General features: G+C 38.3%; 1 protein-coding gene across 1 annotated transcript; it reads right to left on the reverse strand.

Moving 5' to 3' along the window:
* Window positions 1–3,475: 3,475 nt before the first annotated feature.
* Window positions 3,476–4,208, reverse strand: LOC149383269 (uncharacterized). Its single transcript, XM_089627730.1, has 2 exons — window positions 3,733–4,208; window positions 3,476–3,648 (listed from the first exon to the last, which is right to left on the reverse strand). The coding sequence occupies exons 1-2, from the start codon at window positions 4,100–4,102 to the stop codon at window positions 3,476–3,478; spliced, it is 543 nt and encodes a 180-aa protein (XP_089483856.1). The 5' UTR covers window positions 4,103–4,208.
* Window positions 4,209–18,905: the final 14,697 nt, after the last annotated feature.

An 18,905-nucleotide genomic window follows, 5' to 3' on the forward strand; every position in this document is an offset into this window, starting at 1 on the left:
CTCTTGGGAGATATGAATTTTATTATTTAATTTCAATTTAAGGCTATTTTTATTTCAAAATTGGAAATTTGAAAGTTATGATACTGTTTTGGATTTGATTTTGTTTTTCTTATATAAGAGTTAATATCAATGAAAGGGAGATTTGTGACACTATTATCCGTTTCAGGGTATAATTTTGTCATTTTCGGTAAACCGAAGGTATGATTTCGACATTTTTGAAAACCAAAGGTTAAAGTCGACATTTCACTAAAACACAGGGTATAAATGTGTTATTTTCCCATCAATTAATTATGCTATATTTAATTATTTATATTTAGCCAGCCAATCCTATTTATGGCATTTATGGCAAATCTGCAACCCTAGCACTATATATACCAAGTCTGCTAATGAGAAATTCATTCCACTAAATTATTTTTGCTCTCATGGTATCAGAGCTGTCTTAGAGCCAAACACCCTCTATAGGGTTTCCGCCAATTCTAAATGGCAAAATCCAATACTACTACCACCGATTCAACCGTTGAATCTCTTCAATCCAGTGGGTCAAATCTCATCTCAAATCTCAACTCCCTTTAGAGTTATTCCATTACTTCTCATAAACTATATTTTTTGGACTTTTTTTCAAAAAGGTCAGCAATAGAACTTCCTAATTAAATTCGATTTATGAAATTACAATTTTACCCCTGTTAACATTAAAATTTAAATATCAAGTCACGAAAAGGTCACGAAATAAAGATAGTTTTAGTTGAAACGGGTCCACAAAATCAAGCTCACTTTACACGTCAACCCAAATTTTCGGTCTTCTTTGACTTACCTCCCTTCACCACGTCATTTTCTCCCTCTTCATTTCTTCATCATTCCCGTCAGTTAACCAGAGAGAGAGAGAGAGAGAGAGAAACCAACTCAAAAACCGTCCAACTTCCCTTCATCTCTTGCCGATCAACTTTGTCTTTTATTTCCTCTAAAGAGTCAGTTTCTCTTTCATTTCCTACGCTTTCATTTCCTGTAAAAACCGTCACTTGCTTTCACTCGACAAAACCGCCACTCTCATTTGAAACCAAACTCAAAACCGTCCATATTGTCATTTGAAAACATCAATTTTCTTCATTTCGTCACTCTCTTTTCTTCGCCCATTTGAGATGAGGACAAAGTCTAGTCCACCGTCCAAACGCCCTCCAAAAATTAATAATCCTAACTCTAATCCTAAAAAGAAGAGTCTTCCTCAAACATCCACCGAAACTCCGCCAGTGACGCATGCATCCCCACGTCGGAGCCCGCGTGTGGGTTCTGACGTGTCCTTGGTCGAGAATGTAGACCGACCAACGAAGCTTATAAACGGCGGGGCAAAGAAGAAGAGGAAGGTTCTTGCGCTGCTGAAGAAACTTTTCGGGAAGCGCTAGAAAATTGAGGAGCCTGAGGCGTCTAACTCATCCTCTTTCGACGTTAATGAATTCTTCCTGGCGCGTTGCAAATCCGAGAGATCTCACACGGTGAGTATTTTTACTCTTGCAATTCGTCTTGATTTTTTTGGTTGCTTAGTTTTTGATTTCATGACAAAAATGAAAACTTTTGGGTTTGTATGTTTATTTTGTATTTGATGAAACTGTTAGTCTGACAAAAGTGTTCATTTTTTTTATGTTATTGTGGATTTTGTTTGGATATTGTAAAAATTAGATTTTTTTAGACTTGCTCATATTAGATGTAGGTTCTGTGAATTGTTTTGATTATTTTTGTGCATTTTTTTAAGATGTAGGATGTTATTTCGTGGCATACACTGTTCACGAAACTTCATGGGTTTTGTGACTTGACTGTCACAAAACCATTGGATTTCGTGACTTGATTGTCACAAAACCCATGAAGTTCATGACAATTGTGTCACAAAAGTGTGGTTTCGTGAAAATCGTGTCACGAACATCATGGGTTTCGTGACTTGACAGTCACAAAACCATAAATTTACCCATGAAGTTCGTGACAATTGTGTCACGATACTTCGTGGTTTCGTGACAATTGTGTCACAAACTTCATGGGTTTCGTGAATTGACTGTCACTAAACCATAAATTTCGTGACAGTCCAGTCACGAAACCCATAGAGTTCGTGACATAATTGTCATGAAACCACGAAGTTTCGTGACACAATTATCACGAACTTCAAGGGTTTCGTGACAGTGTTATCACGAAACTTAGAGTGTATATATTTTGAATAATATATGTGTTTAATCTTCTAAATTTTATGTGTTTAATGTTCTTATTTTTAGGGTTTCATACGCAAGAAAAAAAGAAGAAGACATAGAAGAAGGGTATTCATTCAAATTCCATGGAAACTTGGACGAGTTCGAGAGGGAGACAGGCATGACCTCGAACCAAAAAGAGCTATTCAGGAAATTGTGTTTTGGGCAGTTCCTAGACATGCCATGTATCACAAAATCATCTAGAATAATCAATCACTTAGTTTTGAGATCGAGATTTTATGGCAGGGGGGACGGTCCATCGAATGCATCTCTGGTCATGGAGATTGGTGGGAGACCCCGGGAGTTCACCAAAGAGCACTTTTCTTTAATCACAAGATTAAGATTCAGCGACGACTACGGAGAGCAGCCACAATATGCTAATCTGGTTGAGGGAGGGCTATACCAAGACACCTTCTGCAATGGTGAACTTGGCCGGAAAAGGGCCAACATTGTTGCAATCATTGAGACTAGCAAGAAGTGGTCAGATGAGAGGAGAGTGAGCCGACTTCTCGTACACTTTCTGTATAACGTACTCCTTGCGGCCAAAAAGACCGTCAATCTCCCCTGTGATAGCTACATAAAAAAAAGGTGGACGACCCGGTGGTTTTCAACAAGTACCCATGGGGAAATAACACGTGGGACTTCTTTCTGGAGTCTGTGAAGGGCTTTGTGAGCAAGGCCAAGATCCTCAAAGATGAAAAGAAATCTAAACTCCACTTATCGTGTTTTGTGCTCCCACTCAAGATTTAGAGCTACGAATGCATACCACGATTTGTGGCCCTGAACTTCGCTAGTTTATTCGATGCCCATGCAACGCCGTTGATGAGGCGTTGGACTACTAAACTAGGGAAGGTCTTGGAGTCCTAACTCCAAAAATTTGATTTCAAAACGTATGAATATGATTGATAAGAACATGCACATTTAATTAACTTCTACTTTTTTACTTAGGATAATTTACAAGATTGCCCCCTGAACTCGTGCTTGATTAACAAAGTGCACCCTGTACTCGGATTTTCAACAAAAAATACCCTGAACTCAGGTTTTTGTTGAATTTTTCCCCTTCTGTTAAACCTTTTCAGTTACCGTCCAATTGAGGTGCACGTTTCACTCACGTGAGCTGAATATGGAGGGTATAAAGGTATATTTAGTTTTATAATTGTATTTCATTTATTAAATAACTCGAAATTATTAATTATATTTAGTTTTATAATTATATTCGAAATTATTAAAGATTAAAACTAAGGATAAAACTAAAGGCCGCCCAAACAAGTCTGAAAAGAAAACCCCCAATCGCAAATTTTTAGGGTTTCTTCGCTCCACTGAGTCACCTCCGGAAAAGCGTTGGCTCGGATCGTCATTCCAGCGAAAAACGCGCCGAGCTGAGCCGTGGAAACTTGTTCTTCGTCTTTCAGCTCTCCGCGGACTAGAAAACCAGCAAGAAATGTAATGAAATGAAATGAAATCTCGACTCGTTATGTTAATCTGGGGAAGCGAAATCTATGGTTACCTGATCTCAGAATCGTATCGAGAACCTTGAAAGCCTGTTCTTCGTCAAGCGGCTTGGTCTGGGTAGGTCCGGTGCAAACCCTAGTCTGAGCATCGAGGACGGTCTGGTTCGGCCTAGGAAACCTCGCGCTCCGAAACGAGGTCGAAATCGCCGGGTTCCTGATATCCGACTCCGAAAGCCCTAGCTGCTCGATCGTCGCAGAGTCCATCAGAGCCCTCGTCGCCTGAAACCTCCGGCGGCGGTTGCGATTCCTCGCCGGAAAACAGATCGCCGCCCCAAATCGAGAGCGATTCGGGCTCCTCGATTTTCCCGCGCATATTGGAGACACGGACGCCAGAGAAGAAAGCTCTGAGCCCAAAAGAGCGTTCATGGTGGTCTCTCTCTCTCTCTTCGCTTCACAGAGTCAGTCTTCTCTTTTCTTGCAATTACCCGCTTTCTTCGCCAAATCCAAATCCAAATCCAAATCCAAAGATTGAACCCTGTATTACGTTTCTGAATTCAAATCCAAATCCAAATCCAAATCAAAATTCAAATGTTGCCATAATTTATTAGTTTTTATTAGTTTCCGAAGGGTATAATGATAATTTCAACTCCATAATCAGCTCACGTGAGTGAAACGTGCACCTCAATTGGACGGTAACTGAAAAGGTTTAACAGAAGGGACAAAATTCAACAAAAACCTGAGTTCAGGGTATTTTTTGTTGAAAATCCGAGTACAGGGTGCACTTTGTTAATCAAGCACGAGTTCAGGGGGCAATCTTGTAAATTATCCTTTTACTTATTCACATTAATCTGTTTTCAGATTGAATTCAAGCCAATTGGTGGTGAGCCCGAGTCTGCGTTGACGGTTGTGAGTGTTGTCAATGGTGCCAACAAGAAGAGTTGTAGTCTTTACTTATGTACATTTGATGTAATAAAGTTTCACGAAGACTCTTGCTTGTAATTGCTTATTTATTAATAAAAGTTGAAACGTTCATTCATTCCTCCTTGTCTGAAGCTTTATGATAAAACCTTAGTCTTTAGTCCATAAACAAACCTAAAAACACATGAAGAGACAAATGTAGATTTGCATGAACAAACTCTTCATGGTTTGCTTAAAACAATATATTCACAATCTAAGGATCAAAGGACTATTGATCTCAGTACGATTGTTAGGAGAATCTATGATGTCTGGTTATGGGACATTGAGAGTTGGAGACTCTATAGTTCTTCTAGGTATCTTCAAAGAATACTGAATTGACCAGTGCACTTCTAGAGACAAGATAAGAACAAACCATTTAACATCTTATGTCTCGAAGTCACTACGTATGAATTGCATCATGCTTACCTCAATCCTGATATGAGACATGTCATTTCATAGCTTACGTATTCTCATTTGAGAAAGTCAGAGTTCGGATTCACTATGTGATTCTTAACAGGACCTATTGGTGAAATACTAAGTTATGAAGATGTCATGAGTAACTTTGTGAAGATCTCATAGATATGGAATTCATGTACAAGATTGCTGAAATGCAATGTATATAACCTCATGCTTTGTTCATTGGAATGTGAATAAATGAACTGGTCAGTGTCCAAATTGAGTCATGACTCTTTTGGATGAAACAATGTGACTTATTAGCTCTTCTTCAATACATTGTTTCTAACTTATTCAGAAGCGACAAAGGAGTTAAGGAAATAACAAATAGAAGGGTAAAATGGTAATTTTGTAAATCCCGACTAGCTGATGATATTCATGAAGGGTAAACATAGATAATATTCAGTGGATCCACTCATCACAATTTAGTTGAATTCTTGAGTAGAAAATAAATTCATTTGAATCGAGAGATTTTCAGTGTCAACTCTTTAGTGGAGTCGGTTGACATTAAGCTAAACTTGGAAAAGGTTTTTGAACTTTTGAGTCCAAGTATTTAGCTCAAGCTTTGTTCATTTGGATCCATAAGGTCACTGTCACAAATCATATCGAGTAGGAATAGTTAAACTAGAAGCTAAATCAAAACAAGAACGAGACAGGTTTTACGAAAATTGTCAAAAGGGTAATTTTGTCTTTTTGGACATAGGATGAAATGAATGTCAATAAATATTTTGACATTGCCATATGATGACATATTATCACTCGGCCATAACAAGTTTATTAGGCCTTGTGGATTAATTTCATTTCATAGAATTTTACTTGAAAATTCTTAATGGGCCTTTCATATGTTGTCATGAACAAATGAAGAAGCATCTAGAAGCCCCTTCTAGATAGACTTGGCCATCCAACCCAAGGAGAAAAAGAGAGATTATTTTGTGCATTAATGTATCAAGATACTTGCCAAAAGAAAAAGAGGAAACAAATTTCCTTTACATGGAAATGGAGATTACGGCTAACTAGAGTCAATGGAGAAGCAAAACAAAAGAGAAAACAAATCCAAGGCTTCTAGAAGCCCCTCTTGGCCGTGTGAATTAAAGGGAAGGAGAGAAAATATTTCTCATGAATATGTGATATTCTATAGAAGAGGAAACTACCTTATTGAAGGTAAAACCTCTCCTATAAATAGAGCCCTCATTCCCGTCATTCTATTCATTCCAAAGTTTTAGAGATTGAGAGCTTCTCTCTCTAGACTTGGCCGTCCACTCTTCTCTCTCTCTCTAAGTTCTTTTCGTTTTTGTTTTGGCACCTAGGTCCACATTTGACCTAGTGTTTTAGCTCTTGAGTCGTTGTGTTTAAAAGTGCCCACACACTAATTCCTTTATTTCTCGAGTGATTCTAGTGATAGAAACTTTCGTGGTTGCTCGAGTTCCAGAGGAAAGAAGAGAGATGTGCTGCGAGGGGAGACAAACGTTTCAACCTTCATAAGGCTTCTCAACGTTCAAGTTTCTCAAAGGTTAGTAAACATATAATGCTCATTTATAGTTTTAATTAACATGTACTTGCTCTTTGTCTAGGTTAGTAAAACCGTTTTACTTGTTTTAAAGAAAATTTGTAAATTCCGCCGCTTGCTCGAAGCGTTAAATATTTTCTTAACCCTAGATCACTTCCAACAGTGAGCCCCTCTGAGAAGAAAGGGGAGAAGAAAAAATTTTATGGAGGCCCCACATCACCAACCGAGGTAACATTTTTGTGACTAATTTTTCTTATAGTTTAATTAGTTTCGTAACAACAAAGTATGTCGTGACATGAAAGTCACGAATTGTAGTTGTTTCGTGACTTTATTATCACAAAACAATTTTATTTCGTGACTTTATTATCACGAAAATACGTGATTTTGTGACGTTACTGTCACGAATATATTTACTTTCGTGACTTTAATGTCATGAATATACTTGATTTCGTGACTTTACTGTAACGAAAATAATTTATTTCATGACTTTTTTCTTCCGAAAAGACTTCATTTCGTGAATGTATTCTCACTAATACAAAATTATCTGTGTACATCACAGATTCACCTAGCTGCCATTGAAACAGATCTGAAACATTTTAGAATTGAGTTTGTGGAGTGGAAGAAACAGTTTTCAACGGAAATGCGAGCCATTTCAAAAACCTTGAAAGAGGTTGTGGACGAACAACAAGAAAACAAGGAAGATGATTTTATCAACTACCAGAACCATGAAGATGTTGTCAATGGTGCCCACAAGAAGAGTTGTAATCTTTATATCGTACATTTGATGTAATAAAGTCTCACGAAGACTCTTGCTTGTAATTGCATATTCATTAATAAAAAGTTGAAACGTTCATTCATTCTTCCGTGTCTGTTTGAAGCTTTATGATAAAACATTAGTCTTTAGTACATAAACAAACTAAACAACTTACGAAGAGACAAATGTAGATTTGCATGAACAAACTCTTCGTAGTTTGCTTAAAACGATATATTCGCAATCTAAGGGTCAAAGGACTATTGACCCCAGTATGATTGTTAGAAGAATCTATGATGTCTGGTTATGAGGCATTGAGAGTTGGAGACTCTATAGTTCTTCTAGGTATCTTCCGAAGGTACTGAATTGACCAGTGCGCTTCTAGAGACAAGATAAGAACAAACCATTTAACCTCTTATGTCTCGAAGTCACTACGTATGAATTGCATCGTGCTTACCTTAATCCTGAAATGAGACATGTCATTTCACACCTTAGTATTCTCATTTGAGAAAGTCAGTGTTCGGACTCACTATGTGATTCCGAACAAGGCCTATTGGTGAAGTACTAAGTTGTGAGAATGTCATGAGTAACTTTGTGAAGTTCTCATAGATATGGAATTCATGTACAAGATTGCTGAAATGCAATGTATATCACCTCATGCTTTGTTCCTTGGAGTGTGAATAAATGAACTGGCCAGTGTCCAAATTGAGTCCTGACTCTTTTGGATGAAACAATGTGACTTGTTAGCTCCTCGTCAATACATTGTTTCTAACTTATTCACAAGCGACAAAGGAATTGAGGAAATAACAGCTAGAAGGGTAAAATGGTAATTTTGTAAGTCCCGACTAGCTGATGATATTCATGAAGGATAAACACTGATAATATTATGTGGATCCACTCATTACAATTAGGTTGAATTCTTGAGTAGAAAATAAATTCATTTGAACCGAGAGATTTTCAGTGTCAACTCTTTAGTGGAGTCAATTGACATTAAGCTAAACTTGGAAAAGGTTTGTGAACTTTTGAGTCCAAGTATTTTAGCTCAAGCTTTGTTCATTTGGATCCATGAGGTCACTGTCACGAATCACATCGATTAGGAATAGTTAAACTGGAAGCTAAGTCAAAACAAGAACGAAAATTGTCAAAAGGGTATTTTTGTCTTTTGAGACATAGGATGAAATGAATGTCAATAAATTTTTGACAAGTTCATTTGATGACATAATGTCACTCGGCCATATTAATATAATTGGGCCTTGTGAATTAATTTCATTTCATAGGAATTTTATTGAAAATTCTTAATGGGCCTTTTTCATGTTGTCATGAACAAGTGGAAAAGCTTCTAGAAGACCTTTCTTGAATGAGATAGGCGCCCAACATACCCAAGAGAAAGAGAAAATATTTTGTGCATAAATGTATGAAGATACTTGCCAAAAGAAAAAGAGGAAACAAATTTCCCCTAAGAGGAAATGAGGTAGGCGCCCAAGAGAGAGACAAAAGGCAAGGCATGGAACAAAATAGGAGACAAATCCAAGGCTTAATGAAGCCTACCTTGGCCGAGTATGTCATAGAGGAAAAGAGTAAATTGGCTCATGAATATGTGATATTCTATAGAAGAGGAAACTACCTTATTGAAGGTAAGACCTCTCCTATAAATAGGAGCCTCATTCTTCTCATTTTTCTCATTCCACATAAGTTAGAGATTGAGAGCCTCTCTCTCTAGAACTTGTGGTTGCCGCCCCTTCCTCTCTCTCTCTAGTTAATTTTCGATTTTTTGTTTTGGCACCTAGGTCCTCATTTGACCTAGTGTTTAGCTCTGCGACTTCAAGACTCGTTCTTAAGTCGTAGTGTTTAAAAGTGCCCACTCACTGATTCCTTTATTTCGAGTGATTTAGTGATATAAACTTTCGTGGTTGCTCGAGGTGCCGAGGAAAGAAAGAGAGACGTGCTGCGAGGGGAGACGAGCGTTGCAAACTTTCCAAAAGCTTCTCAAAGTTCAAGCTTCAATAAAGGTTATTAAACTTCTATGCTCATAATAGTTTTTATTTACATGTGCTTGCACTTTGTCTAGGTTAGTAAAAACCGTTTTACTTGAAAAAGAAAATATTTAAAATTCCGCCGTTTACCGAAGCGTTAAACTTTTTCTTAAACCCTAGATCAATTCCAACAAATGGTATCAGAGCTATGGTCAAAGATATGCATGTACATGCATTTAAAAATATGAGCTTGAAAATCGTTTTCGAAAGTTTACTAATTTTGTGACAAGTTAGAATTGTTATCTTAGATTTTTTTTTTTAATTTATTGCTCTTGCCTTTAAATTAAAAATCATGTTGATTTTCTATGAATTTGGGATGTTATTAAAACACATTAGAATCAGTTCTAAAAGTTTTTAATTTTTTATATTGAAAAACGTGTTTTAAAGGTTTGAGAATTTTCGAGTAAATTTTGTGACTAGTTTTCTTGTCTTACTAGTTTCTTTTATTTACTTGAATCGTTTTATGCATGTTGTTGTTTCTTTTATACCATGTTATTACCTTGCTAATAAAACAAAAATAAAAGCTTTAACAACCTCCTAAAACGTTCCGTTACACTCGATCCTTTTTCGCACCTAAAAAGGACCAAGCTTTAATTATTTCTTTTTCTTCGAGCTGGAGTGAAACCCGCAGTAAAAGTGGCATAACTCTCTGTTCAGAAATCGAAATTTAATGATTCTTGAATCAAATTAAAGCTCTGTCTGTCCTCTGTCCAATGCTACCAGTTTCAGGTCAAAACGACGTTGGAACCGCCAGTTATGGCGATTTTACTCCGAGGTGCGCGGCTGTTCCGAAAGTCCAGTTTTTTAGAATTCCGGATTTTGAGCCCCACTACCATGAGTTATAGAACTCTAATGAGAAAAATTTCTTGAGCAAAAATGTTTTTCATAAGATTATAAACATGATGTGTAAGATTAAAATGTTTTGATTTTTGAAAGTTTAATTGAAATTGAATTTTTACAAAACTAGTTTGAATTTTGAAAAACCGTTTTCGCTTTCAAACTTGAAAAATATTTTGTCATTCAAATCAAATAAGTTTTCAAAATGTTTTCAAAACTATATCTATATCACATATGTTCAAAATCTATATGCTCTTGAAAATTTGAGTGGGAGGTCTCCTTGTAGACAAACCGAAAAATAAAAAGATGTGTAATCTCAAACTTTCAAGTGTTCGAGTGAGTTGAAGTTCACACTTCCTCATGCGCTTTCCCGAAATAGAAAATAGGAAAAGATCGAGTATGTACCTTGTGCCTTTATGCACTAACACTGCTCTGAACATGATGATCTAGGATTCTCTTCTAGCTGTCCGCTCTGTCGCTCTCTAACTAGGAAATCCGTTTCCGAACTTACAAGAGTCGATGAACCAACTCCAAAAACTAAGTGGGAGGGTTATATTTGTTGTTTGTAACCCACGATCCCCAACACTAATGAAAGAAGCAATAAACGTGGGACTAAGAGCCGCTCTTGCGACCCTCTCTTAAATGGGAGTACTCCAAGGCATTTTTGCTTCGATCATTGCTCAATGAGCTACGTCCGAGAGTGAGACGATGATGACAAGGCCTCCCCTTGGGGGATTGTTTTTCAAAGTTGATCTTTTTGGACTAAGTGGTTGGTTGCACACTTAGGCTCAATCCCTAGTAATCCTCATTTGAGGCTCTGCGAAAGGATGTGAGTGATCAAACCAATTTAAAAGGTGGCTGGTCAAAATTGATGTATTGACATCTTGGCTAAGCATTAATGATGTGTCATTTACTTATAAATGGAGATTTTTTGCGGCATTCTCTTGAGGGAGTAAATTATCGTTTGGTTTATAACACCTTTGGATTTTATCAAGTCTTAAATAAAACTTAAATCCTAAACCAAAGACTAATCATAAACTTGTTTCAACTTATATAGGCAATATGTCTCTCAAACATCTCTCAATCATCCTTTCCTCGAACAAACTCGAAAACAAAAACTACCTAGATTCAAAACGCAACCTCGACATAATAGTTACCGTTAACAAGCACAAATGGGTACTCACCACCCCGTGTCCTCCTCTGACGAATGATGATTCGAGTACTCAAGAGGACAATGACGCCTTAGCGGCCTGGCTTCGATCCGATGAGATTGTGAGGTGCTATATCTTAGCATCTATGAACAGTATGCTGAAAAAGCAACATCGTGACATCGAGACTGCCGCCGACATGCTCTATAATCTCCTTGAGATGTTTGAAGGGCAAAGGCGTCAAGCAAGGCAAAAAGCAGTCCGACAGTTTATGAACTGTCACATGAAGGCTAGGACTCCTGTTAGAGACTTTATGATACTGATCATTAGTTATCTAAATAAAATGGAAATCCTAGGATCTGAGATTGATGGGAAGAATGTCATAGATATGATCTTAGAAACTTTCCCCGCATCTCTTGATACCTCCAAGATGAACTACTCCATAAACAAGCTAGAGTACACTGTTACCAAGCTTATGAAGGAACTTCAAACTGCTGTAGGTCTCACTAAGAGAAAGAGGAATCAAGGAGAGGCACATGCTACTGAGCAAAAAGCCTCCGCCTCTGGAACTAAGAAGAGACCTAACAAGGCCGATAAAAAGAACTGTCCTGCCTATCTCAAAGCAAAGGAACATAGTATTGTACTAGTTACCGAAGCATGCTTAGTAGCTGATAATGTATCAACGTGGATTCTTGACTCCGCTGCTACTAACCATATTTGTTGTTCCTTGAATGGTTTCAAGAAAACCAAAAGCTTAGAGGAAGGCGAGTTCTGTTTCAAATGGGGTGATGGGAGCCTGGTGTCTGCGAAGGCTGTGGGATCCGTGACGCTGTCTTTTGAAGACCGCACTTTAAACTTGAATAATGTTTATTTTGTTCCTACCTTTGGGAAGAACTTAATATCCATTGCTCGTCTTCTTGAGCAAGATTATTGTTTAAAGTTCATTAAGAATGGAATTCGTATTTTGTTTCCTGATAATTCTTTTGTCACTGATGCATGTATGAAGAATGCTCTTTTCTACATCTATCCCACTCAACCTTCCATCTTAGACACCGAAATAGATAATGATCTAATTAGGGAGCCAAAGAGGATCAAACTTTCTGAATCCTCCGATCTAACAAAATCAACATACCTATGGCACTTAAGACTTGGGCATATCAGTCTAGACAGGATTAAGAGACTTGTGAGGGACGGTCCACTCCAAGCCTCTGCAATAGGTTCACTACCTACTTGTGAATCCTGCATAGAAGGAAAAATGACTAAGCGACCTTTCTCCGATAAGGGTCGAAGAGCCACTGAGTTGCTGGAACTAATACATTCTGATGTATGTGGTCCGCTCAACCAATAGGCACGTGGAGGATACGAATACTTCGTTACCTTCACTGATGATTACTCAAGATATGGGTTTGTCTATTTGCTTAAACACAAATCCGAGACCTTTAACGTATTTAAGGTCTTTAGGGCTTTAGTGGAAAAGCAAACTGGCAAAGTGATCAAAACCCTTCGATCTGATCAAGGTGGTGAGTATATGTCTGGAGAGTTCGATGACTTTCTTAAAGAAGAAGGTATCGCTTCTCAGCTTACCGCACCTGGCACACCTCAACAAACGGAGTGTCGGAGAGAAGAAACCGAACTCTTATGGAGATGGTTAGATCGATGATGAGTTACTCATCACTCCCGCTTTCCTTTTGGGGATATGCCCTCGAAACAGCCGCTTATATTCTGAACCAAGTTCCGTCCAAGACGGTTCCTGGTACTCCCTATGAACGATGGACTGGCCGTAAAGTGAATCTTGGCCGCATCAAAATTTGGGGTTGCTTCGCACACGTGCTAAGGCAAAAGACTAGCAAGTTCGTTAGTAGGTCAGAATTGTGTTTGTTCGTTGGATATCCAAAGGAAACCAAGGGTTTCATCTTCTATTGTCCCGAGGACGATAAGACTTTCGTTAGCACGAATGCTCGTTTCATTGAGGAGGACTTTATGAAAGACGTGAAACCTAGAAGCAAAATTGTGCTTGAAGAAAAGTTGGGTGAGGAAGCTTCTACCTCATCTGTAAGAACTGTTCTTACCCTAACTGAAACACAACCTAACTCATCAGAATCTCGTCAAGTAGTACTTCGATGTAGTGGGAGGGCTACTCAAAAGCCTGACAGGTACATGTCTTATGGAGACTCTCTCGTAGCGGTCTCTGACATGGATGATCCTGTTTCCTATAGCCAAGCGATGACTTGTTCTGAATCAAACCTTTGGCTTGACGCCATGAATGTTGAGATGCACTCGATGTATGTCAACAAAGTCTGGAAACTTGTAGACCTTCCTGAAGGGATTAAACCCGTAGGGTGTAAGTGGATATACAAGAAGAAAATGGGTCCTGATGGGAACGTCGAGACGTTCAAAGAACGACTTGTGGCGAAGGGTTATACCAAACAAGAAGGGATTGACTATGAAGAAACCTTCTCGCCAGTCGCGATGCTTAAATCCATCCGCATACTCCTATCCATAGCTGCAACTCTCGACTATGAGGCAAATGGATGTCAAGACAGCCTTTCTGAATGGCAATCTTGACGAGTGCATTTACATGGCTCAACCAGACGGTTTCGTGGAAGAAGGTCAAGAGACCAAGGTTTGTGAGTTACTTAAGTCCATTTATGGACTAAAGCAAGCATCTAGGTCATGGAATATTAGATTCGATGAAACTGTAAAGAGCTTCGGCTTTGAACAGTCAATAGATGAGCCTTGTGTTTACAAGTTAATACACGAAGGCAAAGTTGTGTTTCTGGTGCTATATGTCGATGATATACTACTCATTGGTAATGACGTGGGTAAGTTATCTGAGGTTAAGGTCTGGCTAGCAAAGCAATTCGATATGAAGGATCTAGGAGAAGCCGCGTACATTATGGGGATCCAAATATTTCGAGATAGGAAAAACCGGACACTGTCGCTCTCTCAAGCATCTTATATTGATAAGGTGATGGATCGCTTCTCGATGCAAGACTCCAAGAAGGGCCAAACACCCTTTAGGCATGGAGTCTCACTCTCTAAGGACCAGTCTCCAAAGACTGCACAAGAGATTGAAGACATGAGGAAAATTCCTTACGCCTCTGCGGTAGGAAGCCTCAAGTATGCTATGCTTTGCACTAGACCTGATATATGTTTCGCCGTTGGCGTAGTTAGCCGTTTCCAATCCAACCCTGGACCCGAGCACTGGATTGCTGTTAAGCATGTTCTTAAGTATATTCGAAGAACTAGGAACTTGTTGCTTATATATTCAGGTACTGACCTGGCTATGACGGGATATACCGACTCCGATTTTCAAGCGGATAAGGATTCGAGGAAATCCACTTCGGGATCTGTGTTCATCCTTAATGGTGGAGCTGTTGTGTGGAGGAGTATTAAGCAATCTTGCATTGCTGACTCCATAATGGAAGCAGAATATGTGGCCGCTTGTGAAGCATCCAAAGAGGCTGTATGGCTTAGAAAATTCCTTAAGTATTTGGAAGTTATTCCAAACGTCGACGAGCCCATGACCCTTTATTGTGATAATAGTATGGCTGTCGCTAACTCAAAGGAACCTCGAAGCCATAAGCGCTCTAAGCATATTGAGAGGAAGTACCATTTGATTCCAGAGATCGTGCAGCGCGGAGACGTGGAAGTGAAGAAGATCTCAACGGTGGACAACCTAGCAGATCCATTCACAAAGGCCCTAGCGAACAATGTCATCGACCAACATCGAGAGGGATTAGGCATGAAGGACTACACACATCTTCTTTGAGTCAAGTGGGAGTTTGTTGTAAATGGTGCCCACAAGAAGAGTTGTAATCTTTATATAGTACATTTGATGTAATAAAGTTTCAAGAAGACTCTTGCTTGTAATTGCTTATTCATTAATAAAAAGTTGAAACGTTCATTCATTCTTCCGTGTCTGTTTGAAGCTTTATGATAAAACATTAGTCTTTAGTCCATAAACAAACTAAACAACTTTCGAAGAGACAAATGTAGATTTGCATGAACAAACTCTTCGTAGTTTGCTTAAAACGATATATTCGCAATCTAAGGGTCAAAGGACTATTGACCCCAGTATGATTGTTAGAAGAATCTATGATGTCTGGTTATGAGGCATTGAGAGTTGGAGACTCTATAGTTCTTCTAGGTATCTTCCGAAGGTACTGAATTGACCAGTGCGCTTCTAGAGACAAGATAAGAACAAACCATTTAACCTCTTATGTCTCGAAGTCACTACGTATGAATTGCATCGTGCTTACCTTAATCCTGAAATGAGACATGTCATTTCACACCTTAGTATTCTCATTTGAGAAAGTCAGAGTTCGGACTCACTATGTGATTCCGAACAAGGCCTATTGGTGAAGTACTAAGTTGTGAGAATGTCATGAGTAACTTTGTGAAGTTCTCATAGATATGGAATTCATGTACAAGATTGCTGAAATGCAATGTATATCACCTCATGCTTTGTTCCTTGGAGTGTAAATAAATGAACTGGCCAGTGTCCTAATTGAGTCCTGACTCTTTTGGATGAAACAATGTGACTTGTTAGCTCCTCGTCAATACATTGTTTCTAACTTATTCACAAGCGACAAAGGAGTTGAGGAAATAACAGCTAGAAGGGTAAAATTGTAATTTTGTAAATCCCGACTAGCTGATGATATTCATGAAGGGTAAACACTGATAATATTATGTGGATCCACTCATTACAATTAGGTTGAATTCTTGAGTTGAAAATAAATTCATTTGAACCGAGAGATTTTCAGTGTCAACTCTTTATTGGAGTCAGTTGACATTAAGCTAAACTTGGAAAAGGTTTGTGAACTTTTGAGTCCAAGTAGTTTAGCTCAAGCTTTGTTCATTTGGATCCATGAGGTCATTGTCACGAATCACATCGATTATGAATAGTTAAACTGGAAGCTAAGTCAAAACAAGAACGAAAATTGTCAAAAGGGTATTTTTGTCTTTTGAGACATAGGATGAAATGAATGTCAATAAATTTTTGACAAGTTCATTTGATGACTTAATGTCACTCGGCCATATTAATATAATTGGGCCTTGTGAATTAATTTCATTTCATAGGAATTTTATTGAAAATTCTTAATGGGCCTTTTTCATGTTGTCATGAACAAGTGGAAAAGCTTCTAGAAGGCCTTTCTTGAATGAGATAGGCGCCCAACATACCCAAGAGAAAGAGAAAATATTTTGTGCATAAATGTATGAAGATAAGTTGCCAAAAGAAAAAGAGGAAACAAATTTCCCCTAAGAGGAAATGAGGTAGGCGCCCAAGAGAGAGACAAAAGGCAAGGCATGGAACAAAATAGGAGACAAATCCAAGGCTTAATGAAGCCTACCTTGGCCGAGTATGTCATAGAGGAAAAGAGGAAATTGGCTCATGAATATGTGATATTCTATAGAAGAGGAAACTACCTTATTGAAAGTAAGACCTCTCCTATAAATAGGAGCCTCATTCTTCTCATTTTTCTCATTCCACATAAGTTAGAGATTGAAAGCCTCTCTCTCTAGAACTTGTGGTTGCCGCCCCTTCCTCTCTTTCTCTAGTTTATTTTCGATTTTTTGTTTTGGCACCTAGGTCCTCATTTGACCTAGTGTTTAGCTCTGCGACTTCAAGACTCGTTCTTAAGTCGTAGTGTTTAAAAGTGCCCACTCACTGATTCCTTTATTTCGAGTGATTTAGTGATAGAAACTTTTGTGGTTGCTCGAGGTGCCGAGGAAAGAAAGAGAGACGTGCTGCGAAGGGAGACTAGCGTTGCAAACTTTCCAAAAGCTTCTCAAAGTTCAAGCTTCAAGAAAGGTTAGTAAACTTCTATGCTCATAATAGTTTTTATTTACATGTGCTTGCACTTTGTCTAGGTTAGTAAAAACCGTTTTACTTGAAAAAGAAAATTTTTAAAATTCCGCCGTTTACCGAAGCGTTAAACTTTTTCTTAAACCCTAGATCAATTCCAACAGAAGAGGAGGTGAAGGAGAAGGAAAAAGAGAACAAAGAATATGAAGAAGACGGGAACGATGGGACTGTCAGGTACAGGAAGACAGAAGTTCCCATGAACGACGTGGATGTCGAAGAGAAACAGGGAGAAGAAGAAGAGAACAAGGAAGAGGACAAAGATAATGAACAAGTAGATGGTGAACAAATTAAATGAATTGGATTTGAACAATGACGGAGAAGATCGGCAGAATGATGGAGGAAAATGTAAAGAAGATGATCTACTGAAGAAAAAAAATGATGGTGAAGATGAGAAGTTGGTGGGGGAGGTCCTAAAGATGAGGGCCAAAAGAAGTAGATGGCAACAAGACCCAGGCTGATGGCAGCGAGGACCAGACCCGAGCTGAAGAGACCCAATAATCTAAAACCCTTATGTCACATCCCAAGGCGGTTGATGAGGTCTACTCCTCATTGTTGAAGATTGTTGGGAAGATAATTATGATTTCATCATCGGATGAAAAGCCTTTTCGTCAGAGGAGGCCACCAGTGGTCTACACCCCGACACCCGCGCCGGCTGTGTTTATGAGGTTCACATGATCACTACGGCCACCGTCAGTCTATCCACTGTCCTACCCTAAAGACGAGGCTTCCGAGGGCGATCTGAACGCAATGGCAAAGACCAACTTTCAAGTCAACTTGACTTGATATCCGTCAAGCTCAGATGATTTAATCCATTTTCTTAGCAGGTGCATATCTTTGCAAACCTTATTGCTCTTGTCATTGCTCAATTGTAAGCAAAAATAGTATTTGCAAAGTATAATCTGGAAAAATCTAATTTGGTTAAAAAAAATATCATTTGATTATTATATGTTAATATTTTAGTTAGTTGTAATACAATTATTGTCTAAATTTTGAAATTAGTTAATATTTGATAAATATCTGATCTCTTTCAATAAGTTTTATGGAACAAATATGTCCTTGATGTTAAAAGGCTAAATGTCACGAGACGCGATGGCGATTAACATCACATATCATAATCAACATATCAATATATTATATCAACAGATGCAGAAATAAATAAACATAATAACCATCAATACTTATATTAAACATAATTTAAGAACGACAATACATAAGTATCAAAAGTGGTTATATGAAAAACCCGGGGAAAATTTTCATTTTTTTCAATACTAACTTTGAGTCTCATAACGACTCTTTATATATACATATGAGCTAGTGGGTTTGTGTATATTTACATGAGATAGTTTTAGGAGCATAGATTACGGAAAAAGGTTCAACAAAAGATTACTACGCCTTGCCCTTCTCTACATTACCAAGGGTCATAAAACTATGAGTCGATTGACTCAGTAAGTGGGAGTCTAACTTAGAAAGTAAAGCGACCAATGCCATGTAATAACATGTGACGTGCAAACAAGCACATAAGAATGTGTGATGCAAATCTATCTAGTTCTAGAGCATGTCTAATGCGCGCATACGCTAACTAGTACTTGTCGTCCACAAGGTTACACACATCCCTAGCTATAACCTTTTGAACGACAAGAGACCAGCATTAGACTTCGAGCACCAATCGTCTGA

This window comes from Urtica dioica, chromosome 10 (assembly GCF_054948205.1).
Source record: "Urtica dioica subsp. dioica isolate 48M chromosome 10, U.dioica_male_clone48M_v1_H2, whole genome shotgun sequence".
NCBI lineage: Eukaryota > Viridiplantae > Streptophyta > Magnoliopsida > Rosales > Urticaceae > Urtica > Urtica dioica.

Excerpts from the sequence above, each read along its gene's own strand:
- LOC149383269 (XM_089627730.1), bottom strand. The coding sequence starts at position 4,102 with ATGAACGCTCTTTTGGGCTCAGAGCTTTCTTCTCTGGCGTCCGTGTCT. Across the intron at positions 3,649-3,732 it reads CGATACGATTCTGAGATCAG|TCCGCGGAGAGCTGAAAGAC; the intron begins GTAACCATAGAT and ends CTGGTTTTCTAG.